The 22,596-nt window shown below is 46.3% G+C and overlaps 2 protein-coding genes across 6 annotated transcripts in view; one reads left to right on the top strand and one right to left on the bottom strand.

Moving 5' to 3' along the window:
* The window catches only part of RRBP1 (ribosome binding protein 1), a 55,279-nt gene extending 52,362 nt beyond the window's left edge, over positions 1 to 2,917 (top strand). For 2 of the 5 annotated variants that reach the window (XM_055132818.1, XM_055132815.1), the window contains 5 exons: positions 826 to 933; positions 1,409 to 1,492; positions 1,627 to 1,722; positions 2,104 to 2,247; positions 2,547 to 2,917. In XM_055132818.1, the coding sequence (XP_054988793.1) occupies positions 826 to 933; positions 1,409 to 1,492; positions 1,627 to 1,722; positions 2,104 to 2,247; positions 2,547 to 2,585 (471 nt within the window). In that variant the 3' untranslated portion in view covers positions 2,586 to 2,917. Of the gene's footprint in view, positions 1 to 825; positions 943 to 1,408; positions 1,493 to 1,626; positions 1,723 to 2,103; positions 2,248 to 2,546 lie in introns of all 5 variants that reach the window. The other 3 variants (XM_055132817.1, XM_055132814.1, XM_055132819.1) reach the window with 2 other exon arrangements.
* A 3,606-nt stretch (positions 2,918 to 6,523) lies between these two features.
* Positions 6,524 to 22,596, bottom strand: part of DSTN (destrin, actin depolymerizing factor) — a 33,873-nt gene continuing 17,800 nt past the window's right edge. The window contains exons 2-4 of the mRNA XM_055131226.1: positions 15,525 to 15,832; positions 10,464 to 10,540; positions 6,524 to 7,705 (exon numbers count right to left, since the gene is read on the bottom strand). Coding sequence (XP_054987201.1) covers positions 7,596 to 7,705; positions 10,464 to 10,540; positions 15,525 to 15,832 — 495 coding nt within the window. The 3' untranslated portion in view covers positions 6,524 to 7,595. The remainder of the gene's footprint in view (positions 7,706 to 10,463; positions 10,541 to 15,524; positions 15,833 to 22,596) is intronic.

Raw genomic sequence — 22,596 nt, 5'->3', positions numbered from 1 at the left:
GATGCTCAGCCTCTGAGGTGCAACCTGGGAGGGCCCCCAGCTCTCCTCCCAGCTGTCAGGATTGGAAGGTTGTGGGTTTGCATGTTCTTCGTGTCTGCCTCCCTGTGGGGCAGTGGGCGTAGCCACTCCATACAGCTGCTGTTGGGTCCGTCCTATCCGGGGACACATTTCTGATCCCTGGGACCCTGTGGTCATTCGGGCCTCAGCAGGGCCCACGCCTGAGCTCATGCCTCCCCCCAAGTCATGTCTAAGCCGATTGTGGGTGGCAGACCTAGAGGGGGACCCCAGGATGGAAGTGCACAGGGAGAGGACTCCTCGTTTCTCCTCCCCCGTGGACTGGACAGGCTTGATGAGTAGATGTTGGGGGCTCAGACCACAGCCCATCCAGACTCCCGACTAGAGCTTGGGGTCTTGGGCCTGTGGTGTCAGCAGCCCCATCCCAGGCACGGTGGAGCTGGGGGTGGGAGACGGTATAAGGGATATCACCAGTGGGGAGTCTCGGTCCTTCATTCTGGGGATCCTCCAGGAGGCACCCTGTTCTGCTGCTGGCCTTGGAGCAAGCACAGGTCTCAGGGCCCAGCTGCCCCCCCCACCCCCCGCACAGAGCCTGCACAGGGACTGGGGCATTGTCTGTCACTTCCACAGCAAGTGCCCCCACCCCCATGAAAACAGATGTACAAGTGCCCCCTCCCACGAATGTGCAAGGTGTGGGCCTGTGTGTGTGTGTGTGTAAGCATGCCTGTGTGCATGGTGCATATGTGTGTATATGTGTGTGCCTGCGTGCATGTGGCTGGTGTTTGCGTACATCTACCCTCCCTGTTTCAGGTCAGGCAGCAGTTGAGTGAGATGAAGAGCCACGTAGAGGATGGTGCCGTAGCTGGGGCCCTGGCTGCCCCCACAGAGGCCCCCCCAGCTGAGCAGAGCCCCGTCGAGGTTAGGGCGGTGAGCAGGTCCCCAGATGTCTGTCACTAACTGCCCTCACGTGCCCCCTCCACTGATCTCCCCCAGTACAGGGAAGTCAGGCTCCTGCTAAATGCCACCCTGGTGTCACCTCTCCCCCCACTGTCCTCCCCACCGTCCCCTACCGTCCTGTCATCTCAGCAGGGTCCTTGGGTGGGAGCAGCCAGAGCGGAGCCAAGGGCAGGCAGGGGCAGGTACAGGCCTCCCGTGAGGCCTCAGGGCTGGAGGACACTTTCCAGAACCTGAACCATGTGACGGGAGGCCCTGGGCAGGAGTGGGTGCGTCACCTTCCCTGGGCAGAGGGGCTGTGCAGGGGCTCTAGGGCTGAGAGCAACCCCTGGAGCGGGACAGTGAGTGACCGGCAGGCGGCGGCCAGAGGTGAGCACCACTCACAGGAGCACTCGCGGCTTCTAGAAGGCTCCTCATCAGGTCTCCATATTCCCTGCAGCTGAGGTCGCAGCTGGAGCAGACGGAGGCCGTCCTGCAGAGTGAACAGATGCGGCGGCAGCAGCTGGCCAGCGAGTTTGAGGAGGTCAGGCCTGGTCTCCCGCACCCTCGTGCCTGCATCAGCTTCCGGTGGTGGTGGGCAGGGGTCAGGGCTATGAAGACCCCACAGCCTTATGGGGCGTGAGGCTTGCTCTCCCCTGACTACGCCTCTTCTCACAGGCTCAGAACTCAGCGTGCCGGCTCCAGGCAGAGCTGGAGAAGCTCCGCAGCGGCTCCCCGAACCCATCCTCAGAAGCAGAGGCCTCTCAGCTGAAGGTAAAGGGCTGGCCAGGGCCGGGAGTGGGGTGCCGTCTCCTGTGGCCCTGCCCGATCCACATGGAAGCCCGGAGAAGGCCTGGCTAGTGTGAGTGAGTCAGGGTTGCAGGAAGGCCTGGTCTTGTGTGGGAACAGGGGCTGCCGTCGCAGGGAGAAGGCTCAGCACGCCTGAAGAAAGGAGGTGCAGACTAGTACGGGAAGCTGATGGCTCCTGGGTTGTCCGAACCCCACTTGGGCATCCCATTCTCAGGCAGCTTGTTTGGCAGTATGGGCAGGGCCCACACCATGCAGACCTGGGGGTCACTGCCTGACTCAAAGGGCAGCCTTGATGCCCCCCAGGCCTTCAGCTCCTGCTGGGCCCTTACACCCCTGGCTCTACAGGAGAGGTTAGAAAAAGAGAAGAAGTTAACCAGTGACCTGGGACGTGCAGCTACCAAACTGCAGGAGCTTTTGAAGACCACCCAGGAACAGCTGGCGAAGGAGAGAGAGACCGTGAAAAAGTTGCAGGAGCAGCTGGACAAAGCAGTAAGTGCCCAGGCCGGGGTCGGTGCTGGGGACCCCAGGACTCGGGAAGCACAAGTGGCTTGTTTTTCTCAGGAGCCCCCGACTGAGATGGAGGTGTTGGTGGTCTAGCTCTCCCTCTGGCTCCCACTGGGCCCTCCTGTTCGCAGTGCTGGTTCTCATAGGCCCGGCTGGCCCTGGCTTCTCCACAGAGAGGGTGTGATAGGCACCCAGTTCTGAGGGACTGCAGACCAAAGGAGGTGGGGGCAGGGCTGTGCTCCCTTCGGCACCAGATCCCAGCCTCACTCGCCCTTTTTTCACAGGAGGATGGCAGCAGCTCAAAAGAGGGTACCTCCGTCTGAGTCTCCTGAGGAAGAAGTTACTGTTCAACTTACCAAAATGCCTTACACATTCCTTATAAATAAACCAACCAACACAGCGTTATCCAGGCCCAACTTCCAGTAGCTCTGAGAAGCCATTGGAGACAGCCGTCTCTTAGAACCACAGAGCTGATCTTCCAGACCCCCCTTTGTAAACGAACCTTTGTCACATTCGATAAACACTATTCCCCAGGACCAGCCCTGGCCTACTGCCAGCAGACACCAAAGCCCTTATCAGGTGCGACAGCCCCTAGGCTGTGTGCTGGGAAGCAGGGACTCTGGGTATCTATGTGTCAATCAGTGCAATTGTTTGTGTTGTTGGTGGGGGGGTGGGTCGGGAAGCCTGCAGACCAGGCAGACTGGGGTGGGGGGCGGGGGGGTACAGCCTGGCCTGGCAGGACAACAGCCCCTCACCCCCGGAAGAAGTTGCCAACCACCACTTGTGTGAGACCTGGATATTAATGCCATTAAAACCAAGTGTCGCCTGGCTCTGCAATCTCTCCTGGTCTTCTGGAGTGTCCCACCTGACATCAGAGTGGCGGGGTGGGCAAGACCAGGGACGGAGAGGGGAACGCTCCTAGACGGAAGCAAGCGGGTGTGCGTTTCTCATCAGCAGCTGGAGTAGGGCTCTTGCTTTCTGCCTCCCTGGGGGCCCCCACAGGGCAGAAGGCTGGAGCTGGTCTGTGTGACCTGGAGCGTGTCCCATGCTCCCCGAATGAACAGGCGAGTCTGTGTGCCGGCTGGGTTTGGAGAGCAGCCGTCACTGAGGGTGCACCGCGCAGCCCTCAGCTTGCCGTCTGGAGAAGAACCCTCCACTCCCCAGTGAGCCTAGACCGGATGGGAGGGAGGGAAGAAGAAAAGCAGGCAGGGCTTGAGAGAAACGGGCAGGCCAGTCCTTTGGGGGTCACTGTGGAGAGAGCCTCTGGGCACCTGGACACCAGCCGGAGAATGCTGGGGGCAGCAGCTGCTGGTGGGGGATTAGTGTGGGCAGGTGAAGGGCACCCACGTTCTTCTGGCCCCTCCCCGCGCCCTCTGCATAGTGGACTCCTGTAGGTTTCCTGTGGGGAACAGGCCGTGGCCATCCCATCACTTTGCCACTGGAAGCCAGAGCCTGCATCTGTGTTTCGGACAGGCTCCTGCCCGTCCAGGCTGGGGAGGTGTCGTCTGGAGGTGAGGTTCCGCAGCAGGGAAAGGCACACCTGGTGGGAAGGGGTGCCCCTCTCCCTCCTGGAATCATGCATAGCTGGGCCAGGCCCGACCAGGGGGACCCAGGGAATTGAAAAGGCCTCCCACCAGCTTGGGCTGGGACTGGGCATCCAGCCTCTCCCAGGCCAGCAGAGGGAGTCCGAGTCCGCCTGGCCGCCTGCAGGGCCTGGCCTCGCCCAGCCTCGTGGTCACAGCTGCTCCCGGCCAAGTTCCATCCATGGGCTGGGAAAGGAGAGATGAATTTCAGAAGCTCCCAGAGGCCTGCGGGTGCCCTGGCGCTGATAACCAAGAGCCCGGCTATTCTCAGCGTAAACGATCTGAGCAGTGTCGAGGCTGGCAGTTTGGACTTTCACATAGGCCACAGCCAGGATCTGGGGTGCTTTCCCAGGTACAGCTGGGAAGGCTCGCGCACAGCTAGCCCCGAACCCTTAACGCACTTCCCAAGGTGCACACCTGTCAAGTCGGGGGTGGGAGTTTGTGGTAGCTCTGCAACAAGCAGAAGGCAACTATTGGGGGTACTATTTGTTGGATTTTTTTTTTTTTTGGAAGATTTTGGGACACACCCAGCAATGCTCAAGGCCGACTCCTCACTCTGCCCTCAGGGATCATTGGTGGCTCAGGGGACCGTATGGGATCCTGGGATGGAACCCAGGCCAGCCACATGTTCAGGAGCCTTAGAGGTCTTGGCATTGACTGGAGTTCCGGGAGTGTGCCCACGAGGAGCGTCTCCAGAGCAGGGAGCCCGGCCATGCCGTGCGCGGGCTTCTCTTCGCCAGCTCCCTTGGTCTCAGGACACAGCACCCGGTGAGGATGGGCAGTCAGGTTCAGAGGCCACCACGCATCCTCCACACAAGCCTTCCCCAGTGTCCTGGGGCTTCCTGTCTCACAGACTTGTCTTCCGGCTGGCCCCATTTCCAACTCATCCCCGAACGGAACAAGATCTCACCTTTGTCCCACATGTTAAAAATTAACCCTCCAGGGAGCAATGGGGAAATTGTCGGGTCCCTAAGACCCATGTATTCTCTGCTCTGTTGCTTCCTCGTGGGCCTGGCTGCAGGCTTGGGAAATGCCCCCCCCCCCCGGCCCCAGGGGAGTTCCACCAGCCAGCTCTGGCTAGAGTTACCCCAGCTCAGCCTGCCTCGGAAATACACCCTGACTCCTGCGCTTCCCCTCTCCAGCCGCCTACCAGCTGGAGAGTTAGCCTTTCACCTGCATGGGGCTCTGAGAAAGCCAGGTGTCCCCGGTACAGTCCCAGGCTCTGATAGCCCAAAGAGTAACAAGCTAGTGAAGAAACAAGTCCACTTCCACGATGGGACCAGTGTGGCACGGCCATTCTGCACAAGGGCAAGCCTCAGCTGAGTCCAATTCTGTTGATTCACTGTTTTCTAAGTGAACCATGAGTACTGCTTGAGCACTGCCAGGTGTGACTCCGGAGCACTGCTAATGAGCCCCCCCCCCATGACTCATCACTACGTGGACCCTGAAAGCATATTTTTATAATATGTTAGCACTTGTAAAAAATGTATTTATTTGCAGAAAGCAGAGCCTTGCCTCGATTTTATTCTTTCCAATATTAGCAGAGGTCTGAAAGACTAATTCAGAGAGGCAAAGCCCAGAGGGTTTGAGTGTTCTGCACATGGGAGGCCTGGGCCTGACCATCAGCACTGCATGAACTCCCAGCACCTCCAGGCCCGACTGCACCCCCTCGGCAATGCACCCTGCAGACTCCATGAGGATCTGTTGGGTAAGGCCCCAGACACAAACGTAAGTCAGAAAAAAATTAAATGAAACACTGCTTTCTCATTAGAATTAAGTGGGAGTGCTTGTTAGCAAAATTCTTTGGTTACAACCTCAGGAAATAATTCAAAATTCCCTAGGTAAAGATAGAAATAAGAATTAGCATCCTCTAATTTCTGGAGTAAAAATGGAATGCTGTGAGTTTTTATATATACTCCTGAAATCCTTCCCATGGTAGAGCATGCATCTCCTTCATTGGATGGACGGGGACACACACACACACACACACACACACACGTCACATGCAAGAATACAGTTTGGCGGCCATTGTGTGCCTTTTGTACACACACACACACACACACACACACACACACACACACGTCACATGCAAGAATACAGTTTGGCGGCCATTGTGTGCCTTTTGTATACTCCTGAAATCCTTCCCATGGTACAGCATGCATCTTCTTCCTCGGACGGACGGACGGATGGACGCACACACATACATGTCACATGCAAGAATACAGTTTGGTGGCCATTGTGTGCCTTTTACTGGCCTGTTACATCAAGTCCCTAGAAGAGCAGCTGTACAGTAGTGAGAATAAGGAACTCCGGGTGAGCTATGGAAACCAACGGCCAGCACAATTTTCTAGATAGTTTTAAAAGCGCTACTTTGACAAAGCAGGATAATCTCTTCTGCACCCCTTCCTCCAAACAAATTGGAGATTTTTTAAGAAGTCCAATGCACCATCCATTGCTCCACAGAGCCAAGCATGAAAAGTTTTTTTCTTTTTAACTTGGCATTTGGACAAACATTTGGAATAAGAAAAAAACTCCTAAACTTGACACCAACTTTCTCATTCTGAGAGGAAGGAGCTGTAATCTCTCTTCAGAGTCCGAAACACCCAAACCTCAATGATATACCTACCCCATTTGGAAGTTTTGAATGCCCAATCCACAGGTAAATAATTACACAAGAGGTAAGTTAAAAATGCTTCCTTTATTACACAAAGCAAATACTGCTACTTCTAAGTTGAACTGTTTGTGCATCTCTATTCCAAGTGTGAAGCCTGTGATTTTTGAGACGACTGCTTCCAAGTGTTACCGGGTACTAGCTTCCCTTAAGTGCACTCGCCATGCCTGCTCCCCATGTTGGCTCACTACGAAATGAAGCTCTCCCAGCTCCCAAAGTCAATGTACTTAATGTTTTTCCACACTGATTATACCAGAAAGAACAAAGTTCTGAGAGAGCCACAATTACAGATATCACCGATTTCCTAGCTTGTCAATATATAAACTTAATATTTTCATTAACAAAGTACAATGGCTTTTTTAATCTGCATACAATTAGTTGCACAGGTATTGCACATTCTCCTGAGGACACACCATGGTTTCCAAGATGCGACATCACTCAGAACAAAATCTCCAAACAAGCAGGTGGAGAGACAGGAGAGCCTCAGCTAGAAGCGTAATAGTGCTTTGCAAGAGCAGCGCTGACTTGAAGCATCCACAATTCTGAGGCAGTCTCTATTACACATTTTGATAGGATTAAAAAACCTGTCTCAATCTCGCTGTAGTTAGTATATTAGTGTGGTTATAGGTTGTGAAGAGTTAGTTTCCATTATTCGGTGGAGTTCCAGAAAATAAAAGAATATGGGCCAAATTTATAACCAGATTATGTCCAATTCTCTAAGTAAAAGAAACAAAGTAATACCTGAAGTTAACAAAATTGTAAGAATTCTCTTCATAGGGCCTTGTACTGTTTTGTGAACTGCATTATTATATACCAAGAGCATTACAAAAACCTTGAGAAGCCAATTCATCAAAACAGGCATCTGGCCAGTAAGAATTTAATTTTACATCATTATAACTTTAGGTTTTTTACTCACATATGGCCATTTGCACATGTCTATAGACTATTTCATTTACTCTATAGAGGACAGATAGCCTGCCCTCAGTGAGACCCTGGCCTAAGCATACTTGCTTTACTTAACAGAGCAAGAAGATAACATTAAACATGGAAGCTTCTGGTTTGTGGCACTGAATGATGGTCTACACAGGGCATCCTTCAAAAGCTACAATTAAGGATCCACCTAACTTTTCAGCAATACAAGCCCGATTCAGGTCTTCTGGCCCATTGGCTTGACATTCGTGTTTTATGCCTGAAAGAAACAAACAAAAAAAAACTTGAACAATTCTATTTAGAATTATAGCAGTAACTTACTTCTCTAAGACATTAAACTTTTTAAATAATTCCGTTAAAATATGGATAAGCTGAAACAGACAATGAAACACTATGAAACACTACAGTAAGTGGAATTATCTGTACTATATTGGAATGAATTAATTTTCACAAACATGTTGATAAAAGCAAATGTAAGAGCACACACATATTCTAGGTAAGTTCATTTGTATAAACACATCAGCCAAAGCTATTTAGTACCATTAACAGCTGAGTTATTGCTTATCCTGTGAAGGAATGAGGAAGTAATATGACTGAAAGAGGGTATGAGTGAGACTTCTGGGGTGCTCATCATTACATTAGGAAATCCTCAATAATCATGCTAAGTGAAATGAGTCAGAAAGAGAGGGACACACATAGAATGACTGTACTCATTTGTGGAATATAAAATAACATGAGACTGACACCCACGGACAGTAGAGAGACAGGGCCAGGAATATTGCTCCATGGTTGGAAGCCTGGCTCATGAGCTGGGTGAGAAGGCAGCTGGCATAGAGAAGGGATCACTATTCCTTGTGATGATGGTTGGAGGGATAGTTCAAGATGGGAGATGTGTGTTGAAAGTAGATAAAGGACCAAACCTGATAATCTCTCAGTATCTGTATTGCAAACCAAAATATCCAAAAGTAGAGAGAGTTTGGGGGAAGTTGTCTAACACAGAGGCAGGGGGAGGGGTGGGATGGGGAGGGACATTGGTGGCAGAAAATGTGCACTAATGAAGGGATGGGTATTTGATCACTGTATGACTGAAACTCAAACATGAAAGCTTGGTAACTGCATCTCACAGTGATTCATTAAAAATAAAAAGAATAGAGGATTGTGTAGAAGCATTAATTAGGACAATAAAATAGAGGTGAAGAAGCAGTAACCCTTTAAAAAATAAAAATACTCAATAACTTCAGTTTGTGTAGTAACCAATTCCATATTAATTTGTGATACATATTTTGCTACTGATACCTTCAAATAAAAATTCAAAATCAGGCCTAGTTATCATTTTCTGTTTTTAAAGACTATGAATTCAATATCTGAATACAACTGATTTATAAATGACATCACTTTCATCCAGAAAACAACTAGCTCTCTGGTTTAGAAATCTATGATGAAAACTTAAATGTGTTATTGATGAGTTCCCAGAAAAATAACATCAATGCACTACAAAAAGAGCTCAATTAAGTAATTAAACAACTAACTTTTAAAAAAAAGCTTTTGTTTCTAACTTCACGAAAGTTGACTCCTACTTCTTACGCTGCTGGGCACACAGCAGAGCCCAGCAGACAGGCTTCTGGAGCACTGGGGACTGAAGGCAAACCCGGGGCTGATTTCTTTGGAAAAGGCAACAAGGGGATCACACTTCAATGTAGTTTAACACAAATTGTAACATGGCCATCAAAGTGTTAACAGCAACGGTCAATCTTGGTAGCAATTCTGTTCACTGAAAGGCAGTGCAGAATAGGAAGGGTGCAGAAGGAACGAAACCGAGGAGCAGGTTAGAGTGAGTCACTGCAGGGGTGAGTCCGTCATCACGCACATACACTACGGCCCGACAAGGCTGGAGGAAGGCAGCAGATGATTTCAGGAAAGAGGTCACAAATTTTGTTTTCCTGACTAAATGAAAACAAGTAGGCAAACTTGTTTCACTACAGGAATATAAAAATGAGTCACAATAAGCAAAACAAAACTAAACACTCTGGGCCAAGCCCTTGTGATCTTGGCTAGCCTAACTGCCTGGAACCAGTCACAGCAGGAAGGCACAGAAGCTCACTCAGCTCACACAAGCCACATGAGCCTCCCATTCTACAGCTGAGAGAATCGAGGCCCTGCGCCATTACACAGCTAGCTGAGGCAAGGCAACACAGCGGTTAGGCCATCAGCCCAGTTCTAGGTGCAGGCCTCTCAGCACACCCATGCGCTTCCCATCATACCACAGTTCCTCCTGGTCAAGTCAATTCATCAGGATCCAAATCCCCCAGTGGCAAGTCAGATATAAGTGGCCAGCTCAAGGGGGGAGGGGCTTTCCTTTGGACACAGGTAAGTCAGTTACCTGAAATCACACCATCCCAGAGAAAAGTGACAGAGAAGAGTATTCCTTACCTGCTAAATGAACAATTCCTTTTTGCAACCTCATTTTGTTGACTATATTTCAAACGAGCAATTTTATGATCTAGTATGAAGATTTTAAGCCAATTAATGTCTCTTCCTGAGGTGTGAGAAATGTAGCAGCATCTGAAACTATTTTCAAACCAGCCCGAGGGCTATGAGATGTGCAGAGGTCAAGGAGCTTGTGTTACACACAGCTGACCTGGTTCAACCCCCCTTACCACTTGCTTTCCTGAATCCCACCAGCAGTGACTCCTGAGCACTGCCTGGTATGACCCAATACTGCCCTCCTAACACTAACAGATTAAAACAGAAACAGCATGTAGGAGTGATGTATACACAAGTGATGCTGAGAAAATGGGATTATCAAACATGGCTTTTCACACCTCAAGGAAGCAGCACAAGGCAGAAGGCTTCAGCCTTTTGTGTTCTTGTCAAAAAAGGTGGTGTTTCCCTTCTTTGTGGCTAAGGCTCTCTGAGGAAGTAAATAATGATAGAAAATAACAAAAATCACAAACCATGTAGCCCACATTCCAGTGGCTTGATTTAACTCAATATTTACACGGAAATTTAGACCATACCTTGAAATTTCTTCTTGATTGCATCTTTGGAACTCGCGTAGATCATTTTACTTTTCAGAGGTGCTAGTTCTGGTGCCCTGGAGAAAGAGATGCCGAAAAATAAAAGGAAAAGAAAGTTAGAAGAAGGAGCAATTTAACACCTACGCTCCCTGCAACACTGTTCACAATAGCCAGAATCTGGAAACAACCCAAGTACCCGAGAAAAGATGACCAGATAAAGAACTATGGCACATCTACACAAGGGAATACTACGCAGCTGTCAGGAAAAATGAATTCATGAAATCTGCATGTAAATGGATAGACATGGGGAGTATCATGCTGAGTGCAATGAGTCAGAAGGAAAGGGACAGATACAGAATGATTACATTCACTTGTGGTATATAAAAAAATATACAGAAGACTAATATTCAAGGCCAGAGGAAATGGATTAGGAGGATGGTTGGAATCTATCACAAGTGTGTGTGGGGCAGAAGGCACCAGTATGACAATAATAAGGTGGAAATGATCACACTGGACAAGAACTGAGTGTTAAAAGTAGGTAAAGGGATATACACAATAACCTTTCAGCATCTGTACTGCAAACCACAATGTTCACAATGGAGAGGGGTTGAGGGAGAGAGAGAGGGAGAGAGGGAGAGAAAGAGACAGACAGACAAACAGAGACAGTGGGAGAAGAAATGTGCCTGCCAAAGAGGCAGGCAGGGGGTGATGGAGGGAACCTAGAGACACTGGTGCTGGGAAATGCACACTGGTGGAGGGATGAGTGTTGGAACACTGTGACTGAAACCTAAGTGATTCAATGTAAAAGTTTATTTGCAGAAATAAAACAAAGGACTAATAGGAAATTTAAAAAATGAATTTTAAAAAAGAAGGCCCAATTTACATCACAAACATTTGCACTGGTGATAGGTGAGAGGAATTCTCAGAATTTCTTAGGAAAAGTTTTACAACTACTAAGCATTCTATTTCACCATTTCCTTGAATACCAGCTACAGAATGGGGGAAATTTTGAATAGCTCAACTGATCAAGTGAAAAAAGATAAAGAACATTTGTGGAGAAAAAAATAACTTGTAAGAGAATCACTGATTCAGAATCAGACCAATGGGGCAGAGTATAAGGACTAGTACTGGATAACTCAATGGAAGAGCCACGCTACTTTCCTTATTAGATTTTTTTTTTTCATTTTTATCTAGAAAGGCCTGAGTTCAGCAAAATAACCACCAGCTTTATGTAAGATTTTTAATAACACTCTGGTTTGAAAAAGTTTGAAAATACATAAAATACAGAGAATAATCTACAATCAAGTACCTACCATCCAGAATTAAGATTAAGAATTAAATGCTAGCAATCTTAGCATTTTTGCTACAGATTGTTTTCTGGGGGAAAAAAAAAGCACACAGCAGTTTACAAATAAAATTAAATATCCCCCTTGCCTTCTTGCCTAGCCCCGTGACTTACGTGTAGTCCTGTAGCAAGCTCTGCCACATGAGTACTTGTTTTCTGTCTTATTCTAATATGGTAAAACATGTCAGGATTTTTTTTTTTTAAGTTTAATGATCAGACAGGATCACTTCTTGGCCTTTTGGCAAAGATCAAGTGTAATGGTCAGACAGGAATAATTCTATGTAACAGTGACCTTGTATTTTTATAATTTTTAGTGCCTCCCTTTATGAATAAACTCTAGAAGCACAGCATATGCTTCATAGCAATACTGAAAAATAATAAGTAATAACATCAAAGAGAAAAATCTGGGGCAGAATTGATAGCACAGTGGGTATAGCATTGGCCTTGCACACCCATGTTTGATCCCCGGCATCCCATATTGGCCTCTGAGTGCAGAGCCAGGAGTAAGCCCTGAGCATTGCCAGGTGCTCCCCCTGTATATCTGATCCTATTTATACTGCTTATCTATGAAGGTCTCATTTCCCACCTGGCGACCAAACTTCCAGTCAGCGCTCCTGAGCTATCTAAGAGGAAATGGGAGTGCACTTTGATTACTGTAGGCATGCAGTGACTGTACTAGTTGCCACAGTTCAGGGCTTTCAGCACACACTGGAACTAGGCAGGCAGCCTCGGTCTGGCCCTTGCACACCCACAGTCCACTGCTGAAGCCAGGGAGCAGGAAAGGACTGACTCTCTGCTGTGTACCCTCTTCGCTCGAGGTACAAGGAAGGGGAAGAAACTGGAACACCCTCTGCAAAGTGAAGTGGGTATTTTTCTTACACAAATTAGGTCAGAGACAGAAAAAGCATGCGCTGTTCTAATTTTACAGTAACTAGACTTTTGAAACACTTTCAGAGCCCTTCCCTCTTCTCAAAACAGAGCCAGGGATGGGAAACACCTTTAATAAGGCTTTCACCTTTTCTTTTAAGCAGTAATAGTACCAAATAGAAGTTTGTGCTCCCTTTACATCTTTTTACTTTTATTTTCTAAATGTTCTTTAGTAAGTATGCATTATTTTTATAGTAGGAAAATAAATGATAACAACTAGAAAGAAAATCATGTACAAATGAAGAAAATATAAATAATCTAAAACCGCTTTACACCCTCTGTTGGTCAGATCACTCAATTGTAAAGCCCACACGAGGACAAGGAGTTTTCCTCTTTTACTCACTGCTTTTCTCCCAGACCCTTAAACAGAATATGAGCAAAAAACAGGAATGAATATTTAGTGAAAGCTCCATCATTCAAATCAGGAATGCACTCACTCCAGGTCTCATTAAAATTATTATTTTGTTTTTTGGGTCATACCTGGCAATGCTCAGGGGTTACTCCTGACTCATGCACTCAGGAATTACTCCTAGCGGTGCTCAGGGGACCGTATGGGATGCTAGGAATTGAATCCTGGTTGGCCGCGTGCAAGACAAACGCCCTCCCCCCTGTGCTATCACTCCAGTCCCTAAAATTATTTTTTTGGTCATATGTCTGTAGCTGCCAGGCAAGCTGAGTAATAAAATGCTCCCACACATACACTCAAAGAACTGCATCTCCTGGGTCATCCTGATTTAATCAAGCATAACACAGGCTTGATGGAATGAAACTGACGTCGACTAGAGTTTCCTTAAGCAGAATTCCTCCCACTTATGCATCCTATATCCTATGCTGCTAGAGACACACATTTTAGCATTTTGCCTTGCCCTACCTATCTCGCAGTTCCACGGAGCTGGGAGACAGCCCCAAGGACTGGAGCCCAGGCTATGCATGCCGGTGTGATCCCTTGCACTACTGGGGGTGACCCCTGAGGGCCAGCTGGGTCTCCAAACCAAAACAAAAAGAGGACACTCATGCACAAAATTCCATCACCAGCCCCTCAAAAGCCGAGCCCGTTATCCTGTCCCCTTAGTCTGGGAAGCTACAAATTATAGAATATTTCCCATACATGAGAGTTTCCCATACGAGGGAATATATTATTATTATATTATCATTATATTATTATAATGAGCAAGAGATATGGGTATGACTTTTTTTCCCTTTTTTTGGCTTTTTGGGTCACACCCGGCAATGCACAGGGGTTACTCCTGGCTCTGCACTCAAGAATTACTCCTGGTGGTGCTCAGTGGACCATATGGGATGCTGGGAATCGAACCCGGGTCAGCCACATGCAAGGTAAACGCCCTACCCGCTGTGCTACTGCTCCAGCCCCACGGGTATGACTTTCAACCAAAGGTTTATCTAAAATATTAAGTTATTTGGAAAGACCAATATACCTCATTTGAGCAAGCTTTTGACAAAAGGGTCATGCTAGTCACTTCCAGCATCCTTTTATCCTTTGGAGCAACACTATCTATTCAGGGGACCTTTCTGTAGTGAAAGAAAACACTATATATGCTATTCAAAACTAAGATGATTCAAGTAAGAAACTGAATTTTACATTTCTTTGATTGTAATTTTATAAATTTAAATAACCACAGTAAGCTTTCAAAGCCTACCCCACAGAACAATACAAGTCCAGAGCAAATTGCAATTCAAGGTAATGACAGTGCCAACTTCAAAAGCAGCGAATCTCAGAGACACAAGGGTGAGTATTTCAAAATGTGGGAGGCTGGTCTCTGGCATGACTTGTGAGAGAATGACTTTAGTGACGTTTCATTCCCTTCTTAAGGGAAAGAAGAATCTAGGGGGGTGGCGGGAAGAGAGGAAAAGGGAAGTCCTAAAAATGGTGCTCGGAAGGCCCAGGACTCTCGAAGGCCTTCTCGGCTGGGAACGATGTGCTGCCCAGGCCCTGCCCACACTGGGGATCACCCAGGCCATAGTCAGCGAGGCTGGGGAACCATGTGGTGCCACGGATCAAAGCAGGGTTTGCCACACCAAGACAGTACTTTATCCCCTGTGCAAGCTCTGTCCTTTTTAAGAAAAAGTTTTGGTTTTTTTTTTTTTTTTTTGCTTTTTGGGTCACACCCAGCAATGCACAGGGGTCACTCCTGGCTCATGCACTCAGGAATCACCCCTGGCGGTGCTCAGGGGACCATATGGGATGCTGGGATTTGAACCCGGGTCGGCCGCGTGCAAGGCAAACGCCCTACCCGCTGTGCTATCACTCCAGCCCCTTTGTTTTGTTTTTTAATTTTTGGGTCACACCCAGTGATGCACAGGAGTTACTCCTGGCTCATACGCTCAGGAATTACCCGTGGTGGTGCCCAGGGGACCATATGGGATGCTGGGAATCAAACCTAGGTTGGTCTCGTGCAAGGCAAATGCCCTATCCACTGTGCTATGGCTCCAGCCCCACCTTTAAAAAAAAGTTTTAAATAAATTTTAGTTTTGTGGATTGTGGATTCAAAGGACACATAGAAATCTACAGTCACCAAAAATCTACCTTCCCCTGCCAAAGATCCCAAATTCATGTTCCTCCAAGTAAACAAAGAGTAGGAGGCTGGTCTCTGGTCCCAGTTCTGGTCCCACAAATATAAATCCAGTTAAAGACCTTAAGAAATGAAGCCTTGGAAACAGAAATCAAATCACAATGACCAAAGAAAGCCTAACTGAAAATTACTTTGGTCCCAGAAACTGGTTCTCCAAGTGCTAACGGAGTTTTACAGAGACTCAATAACAATGCTTACCACAAAAAAAACATCAACTCTTCTTTTCTGGATTCCTTGGTTTCAAAACTTGCATCATACAAAGCATAGCGACAATCCTTTTCAGGAAGCATTCCCACAAAGTGCTTGAAAGGATCAGTTATGGTTACCCCAACATCACCAACCAAGATCTCTTTGCCTTCTTCTACAATGATGCACTTTTTGTCTGCACTGAGACAAAAAATTACAGCCTTCTTTCTCTTCTTGATTTCTTCTGGTGTGGAGCACTTCCGAACTTTCATGTCATAAAAGATGCGACATACTTCGTCAGCAACTTGCACTCCTGAAGCCTACAATGAGGGGGACAAAAATCAAGGAGGATTAAATTTGAATCATGTCAAGTACATGAGGCATTGCTTTAACACTAAGCCACATTTGCAACCACTAATTCCTATAGAGGCTGTTCAGACTCCTGACAGGGGGTAGTAATCCTCTAGTTTGAGTAACTCATACCTAAAATTCCTGTCACAACAAATAAAAGATGATCAGAGTGTGTGGGTTGTGTGAATTCTATTCCTATGACATGTTTCTCTTTAAAATGAATTGAAATGGGGGCTAGAGTGATAATAGAGTAGGTAAGGCACTTGCTGTGCATGTAATCGACATGGGATCTATCCCTGGCATCCCATATGGTTCTCTGAGCACTGCCATGGGTCATTCCTGAGCACAGAACCTGGAGTAAGCCCTGAGCATTGCTGGGTATGGCCCCAAAACAAAAAAACAAACAAAACAGAACAAACAAAAAAACTAAGATGCCTTTGATCTACTTGCCTTTTAAAATTGTAAGATTAATAGTAACATATTAGTTACATAATTTTAAGTTTAATTCATACCTTTCATTTTCAAAATCAGCAAATTTAAAAGTAATATAAAAACAAAATGTTTAATAAACAGACTACATTAAAAGATATAGTGAGGATTGTTGTTTTTGGACTATACCCAGCAATGCACATGGGTTACTCCTGGCTCTCACTGAGGAATTACCCCTGGAGGTACTTGGAAGACCATACGGAATGCTGGGGATCAAATCTGGGTCAGCCACGTGCAAGGCAAATGCCCTACCTGCTATACTGTTTCTCCCGTCCTGTGAGGATATATTATTGCTATAATAAAAAAATTATTCAGGGTTATAGCAACAGAAAATGTTATATGTGCTATGTTGTATGTGCTGTTTTAGGAAGAGGAAGCACTTCACTTCACTATACCCGTATTTTTCAGTGGCTTCCTTGACTAGTCCGATTTGCAAGTTAGTTTTCTAAAGGAAAAACTGCACTGAGAGACAGCTCAGCTTTGAGGAACGTATGCTTTGCACATTCCCAACTTTGGCTCGATCCCCACATCGCATGGTCCCACAGCATTAACCCTGGAGGCTCCTGAGCAGAGACATGTGTGGCCTGTGGCTCCCAGACACCACCAGGGTGGATGGAGTGGTTCCAGCACCACAAGGCCGGAGCAGTCCGAGCACTGAGACATCTAGCCCAGTTGACTGACTGTCTCCAGGAGGAGACCCTGAGGTCCCCTGAGCACTGTATGAGAGCCCTCACAAGTTAATAATGGAACAACCATAAATGGAATCTAAATACTAAACAATGCCAAAATATTGATGCCAAAAATTAATATCAATTAGTTAGGTCACAAAAGTACATGTAAAATGAAAAATTAGCATACACACCAGGGGGAAATGCTTGCAAATTACCCAATAAGATAGCTGTACCCAGAACACAGTAAAAACCTATAGGCTAACCATAAAGGACAAAATCCAATTTTAAATGAGACAAAGAATTTAAGTAGATATTTCTCCAAGGGAAACAGCAATGGCCACAGGCCTTTGGAAACAAGTGCTCGGCAGCCACTAGGGGAAGCGTGTGTTCATCCCACAACTGGAGCACAAAGGTGCGGTACAACACACCTGCCTTCCAAGAGTGAGGTCAAGGGCTCTATCTCTAGAGCTGGGTCCCCCATGACCCTTATGTTAGGGCTCTGCAACTGTGTGTCCCATCTCCACTGCGCCACAACTAAATGTGTGCTGCGTACCACAACTCAGAAAGCACTACAACCAACCATGACACATGAACTAACAAAAGGGAAGGGGGGAGACCTGAACGAGATGCTCCTTTACAGCCACTAGAAGAGCTGCAATAAAAAAGACAACAGTAACAAGTGTTGGTGAAGTTGCTGAGAAACCGGAACCCTTATCATAAACTGATGATGAGTTATAAAACTATGCAGCTACTTCAAACAGTCTGGCAGTTCCTCAAGATATCAAATATGAAGTTATTATTCATAAGCAGCAATGTTACTCCTTGCTTCAAACAAGAAATGATTTTAAAAATATGTCTATATAAAGGACTGGAGTGATAGCACAGCAGGTAGGGCATTTGCCTTGCACGCAGCCAACCCGGGTTCAATTCCTCCGTCCCTCTCAGAGAGCCCGGCAAGCTACCGAGAATATCCCACCCACACGGCAGAGCCTGGCAAACTACCCGTGGCATATTCGATATGCCAAAAACAGTAACAAGTCTTGCAATGGAGACGTTACTGGTGCCCACTCGAGCAAATCAATGAACAACAGGGACGACAGTGCTACAGTGCAGTCTATATAAAAACATATAAACCAAATGAAGGCCTTGGGTTAAGTCCCCAGCAATGCAAAAAATAGAGTAAAATAAATACAGGAGTCAGAGAGAGCACTCAACAGGCTCAGCACATGTTTTGCATGCATCTCCATGAGTGACATCCCCAGATGGCAAGAACAGCTTACCCTAAACCCCGCTAGGTGAGTTTCCTCGGGAAGAAAGAAGGAAAAAGAAAAAATAAATAATTTATATGGTAATTTTCAAAGCCACATTATTTATGAGTCAGGCAGTACAAAGAACCCAAAAGTTTATAAATAACAAATATATATTTATACACATGAATATTCAGCCATCAAAAATGAAGTTACGGTATGACAAATATTGCAAAATATTAAGCTAAGGAAAAGGCTATTATTGAATTACTCTTTTTTTTTTTTGTTAATGGTTTTCAAAATGGGTAAATCCATAGGCAAGAAGTAGGTCAGTAATTCCAGACCCTACGAAGGGCAGAAGGAAAGTGGAGGAAGCAGTGGTTTGTAAGCAGTAAAATGCTCTGGTATCAGAGAATAATTATAGACGAACAATACGGCCAATATAACAAAAACCACTAAATTTTACTTAAGGTACATAAAAATTGTATAATAAAAAATTGTATAATAAAAAAGTATAATAAAGAACTATTGAGACCCCAGTTCCTATGTAACCCTGTAGCCCATAATGTTCATTTGTAAATCACTTGACCAACAAATATTAGAATGTATCTGTAAATATCTAAGTGAAGTATTTCCAATAACACTCTTCAATTCTGACTTGGAAATGAATTATAAAATTACCATGTGCCAGTAACTGAAACCTGAAAGTATATTTTTCTACGATTATAATGAAACTAAAATGAAACGAAACCTAGTTGTAATATGCAGCTATCCTTTTTGGTTTTGGGGGCCACACCTGACAGTGCTCAGGACTTACTCCTGGCTCTGTGCTCACACATCATTCCTGGTGGGGCTAAGATGACCATAAGGGAGCCTGGGGATCAAGCACCAGCCGGCCACATGCAAGACAAGTGTCCCACTTTCACTCTGAGCCCTACGTAGGTTCTTCCAAGTGGTGCTCTCCAACTACCTTACAGGAGTGGGCCAGCACCTGTCCTGCACACCATTCCACAGATCAGCTTTTCCAAGGTGGCAGACCAGTGGTTTCCAACCTTCCTATACTTGGGGAAAAGCACTGGTCAAGTTAAAGACCACTACCTTAAAGGCTTCAGTGAAGAGGAGTCCGTGCTACCTCTTCTATCAGAAATGAGATATGTGGAGGTTTCTGATAAGGGGAACACCTTGGGTATCTGTGCTTGAGGAAATGAATACCAAAGACTATGAAAGAGAAACTGACAGGACCTTGGAAGCAGGGGACCAACTACAAAGTATAAATATGCAAAGAAGAAAGCTCCACAGCAGTGAAATTAAAAACAAAGACAAAGAGGGCTGGAGAGATAGCACAGCGGGTAGGGCGTTTGCCTTGCACGCGGCCGACCCGGGTTCAAATCCCAGCATCCCATATGGTCCCCTGAGCACGGCCAGGGGTAATTCCTGAGTGCAGAGCCAGGAGTAATCCCTGTGCATCGCCAGGTGTGACCCAAAAAAAGCAAAAAAAAAAAAAACAAAGACAAAGAAAGACAAAAATTAATCCACAGGCAGTTTAGATACATAAAGGAGTAACAATGATGAATACCAGGATTCCTTGGATAGGTGATGGAAAAACTGTAAATGGGATGACAGCTATACAATCTGACACACCAATTTTGAAGAACGTGTAAGGCTTGAGTATGAAACTAACAGGAAGTTATTGTGTCAATAGATATTTTGGAGTATAGTCAATACTTAATGTCAACATTAAGTAACAAAAAACAAATACAAAGGAACTAGGAAGAGATGACCATAAAACTAGTAAGAAAAAGGAACAAGCTTGCGAATACAGAATCACTGAAGGCCTCTGAGCATGGCTTAGGGTTGCTGAACTGAGCAAAGGCAATAGTGGGTTTGTCAGAAACAGAGACTGATAATGTGAGTCCAAAGGAAGGATTCTGCATTCTTCTAGGAGATTCTATCCAAACCCGAGATTTCAATCATTTAATCCAAATGACTCAGACTGTTCTGACTTTCATTTCTCTAAGCTCCTAGACTTTACATTCAATTTCCTATCTTACATCTTCAAGTTGGATGTCTCAGTAAGATCTGCCCCAGGGGCTGGAGCGATAGCACAGCGGGTAGGGCATTTGCCTTGCACGAGGCCGACCCGGGTTCGATTCCCAGCATCCCATATGGTCTCCTGAGCACTGCCAGGGGTGATTCCTGAGTGTAAAGCCAGGAGTAACCCCTGTGCATTGCCGGGTGTGACCCCCCCCAAAAAAAAAGCAAAAAAAAAATCTGCCCCAAATTGAATGCAAACTATTGGTTCTCTTCTGTCTGTCTGCCTTTCTCAGTATGTACCATGATCCTTGTTACTACGTAAATCCCAAATCTAAGCGACACCCTAAACAGTTCTTTGGATTATTTTAGCTTTCCTCAAAGATACTGATTTCTCTCCATCTTCATTGCCATTTTCTCAGCCCAAGCTACCACCACCATCTGTTAACTAATTTCCATAGTGTTCTGAGTGGCAGTGTGTGGGGTGGGGGAGGGCGGGGCAGGGGGGACCGGGACGGGGGGTGTCATAATATGATGCACTTAACTGTTTCCTCTTCCAGAGCACACAGGAGACTAATTTCACCAGGGATCCTGAAAGTTGACCTGTGGTCATAATGCTGAGTTCTGTCCAGCAAAATGTGGGCTTAGTGATATACACCCACCTACAGCCTTCACTCTATAACTATAAAAGTGACTTTTGATGTTTATCTTTCCCTGTCAAGATGAACTTCAGTCATACTTCAAGATAAAAGACGGCTGCACAACTACACTGCTCTCTGCACGACAGTTAAATCTTGGCTGTGTTAGATCACTGAGACTTTCTGTTTGACTTGTTACCTATGAGACTGCTTGCACCCATTGTTGATCCCCTCCATGCTCCAATTCTCTACACTGCAGCAGATCTAAAACATGAACTAGAAATACTCCAACAGCTTTCCATCCATCTGGGTTGAAAGTAGGACTATTGAACACACAGTACCGGCTCTCTCAGTCTCTCTCCAGCATCACTTTGCCCCACACGTGCTCTGCAGTCTCACTCCCCTGGCCTTCTGACTTGCTTCCTCCACACTGCATCATGCTTCCTCCACATTTCCAATGCTTCTCTGTCTAATTCCCTCTTTAGGGTTCAGATCAATTACCATTTTGTAAGTATGCTGTCTGGGTCGAAAGCCACGATTCCACGAAACCAGGTGTCTATCTCTGCCATAGCATTTACCAGTTTCAATGTTCTACCACTGACTATTTAAATCAGTGATGATCTCCATTGTGAAGTGTAAATTTCTTAAGATAGATTATATCTGCCTTGCTCACTACTGTTTCCCTGAGGAAATCAAAGATCACCAGAACGTTGATTTGACTAATGGACAAGATGAAGACTTGCATATATGAAGTTTCAATACTTGCAAACATTCACTATTTTTTTTATAAACTCCAACAGAAAGAAGCTTCAAGAAGGTAAACATTAGGGGCCAGAGAGATAGGACAGGGCTCTTCAGGTGCATGTGGCTGACTCCAGTAGATCTCTGGCACCACATGGTCCCTTGAGCATAGTAAGTGACCAGAGACATAGTACAGTGGGTAAAGCACTTGCTTTGCAAGCAGCCAAACCAGGTTCAATATTTACCACATAAAGTCACCAGAGCACTGCCAGGAGTGATCCCTGAGTGCAAAGCCAGGAGTAAGCCCTGAGAGTACAGCCAGGCGTACCCCCCCAAAAAATAAAACCCTGTGTATACTGAAGTGCAACTGTGGATGCTCCCAAACACCAACAGATGTGGCCCTGCTCCCCTTAACCTCCACAATAAACCCCTACAGTGACTTGAGTAATCCCTGGCACTAGAAAGTCTAAGCAGGGCTACATCCGGAACCAATGTCCAGGGTGGTCAAGAATCTCCAGGAGTGGCCCCAGGTCTCCTGAGCACTATCTGGAAGGGTTTCTCATCCCCACAAAAAAGTCCAAGATTAAACTGGGGTGGAAGTGGTGGGGCAAGTTAACCAGGGAGGGTTTTACACGGAAACTGACTTAAAGCACCCCAAAATAAGGAGACTGAAAGTATTAAAAAGACAGGTCACGACAATGAGAACTTGGTAATACCATCTCAGATCAAAGGTGTCAATTGAGATTAAGACACAGATTGTGGGCTGGAGTGATAGCATAGCGGGTAGGGCGTTTGCCTTGCATGCGGCCGACCCGGGTTCAAATCCCAGCATCCCATATGGTACCCTGAGCACCGCCAGGAGTAATTCCTGAGTAGAGCCAGGAGTAACCCCTGTGCATCTCCAGGTGTGACCCAA

This window comes from Sorex araneus, chromosome 3 (genome assembly GCF_027595985.1).
Source record: "Sorex araneus isolate mSorAra2 chromosome 3, mSorAra2.pri, whole genome shotgun sequence".
NCBI lineage: Eukaryota > Metazoa > Chordata > Mammalia > Eulipotyphla > Soricidae > Sorex > Sorex araneus.
Note: the sequence above shows the minus strand (reverse complement) of the source record. Positions and strands in the feature narration are given on the sequence as shown.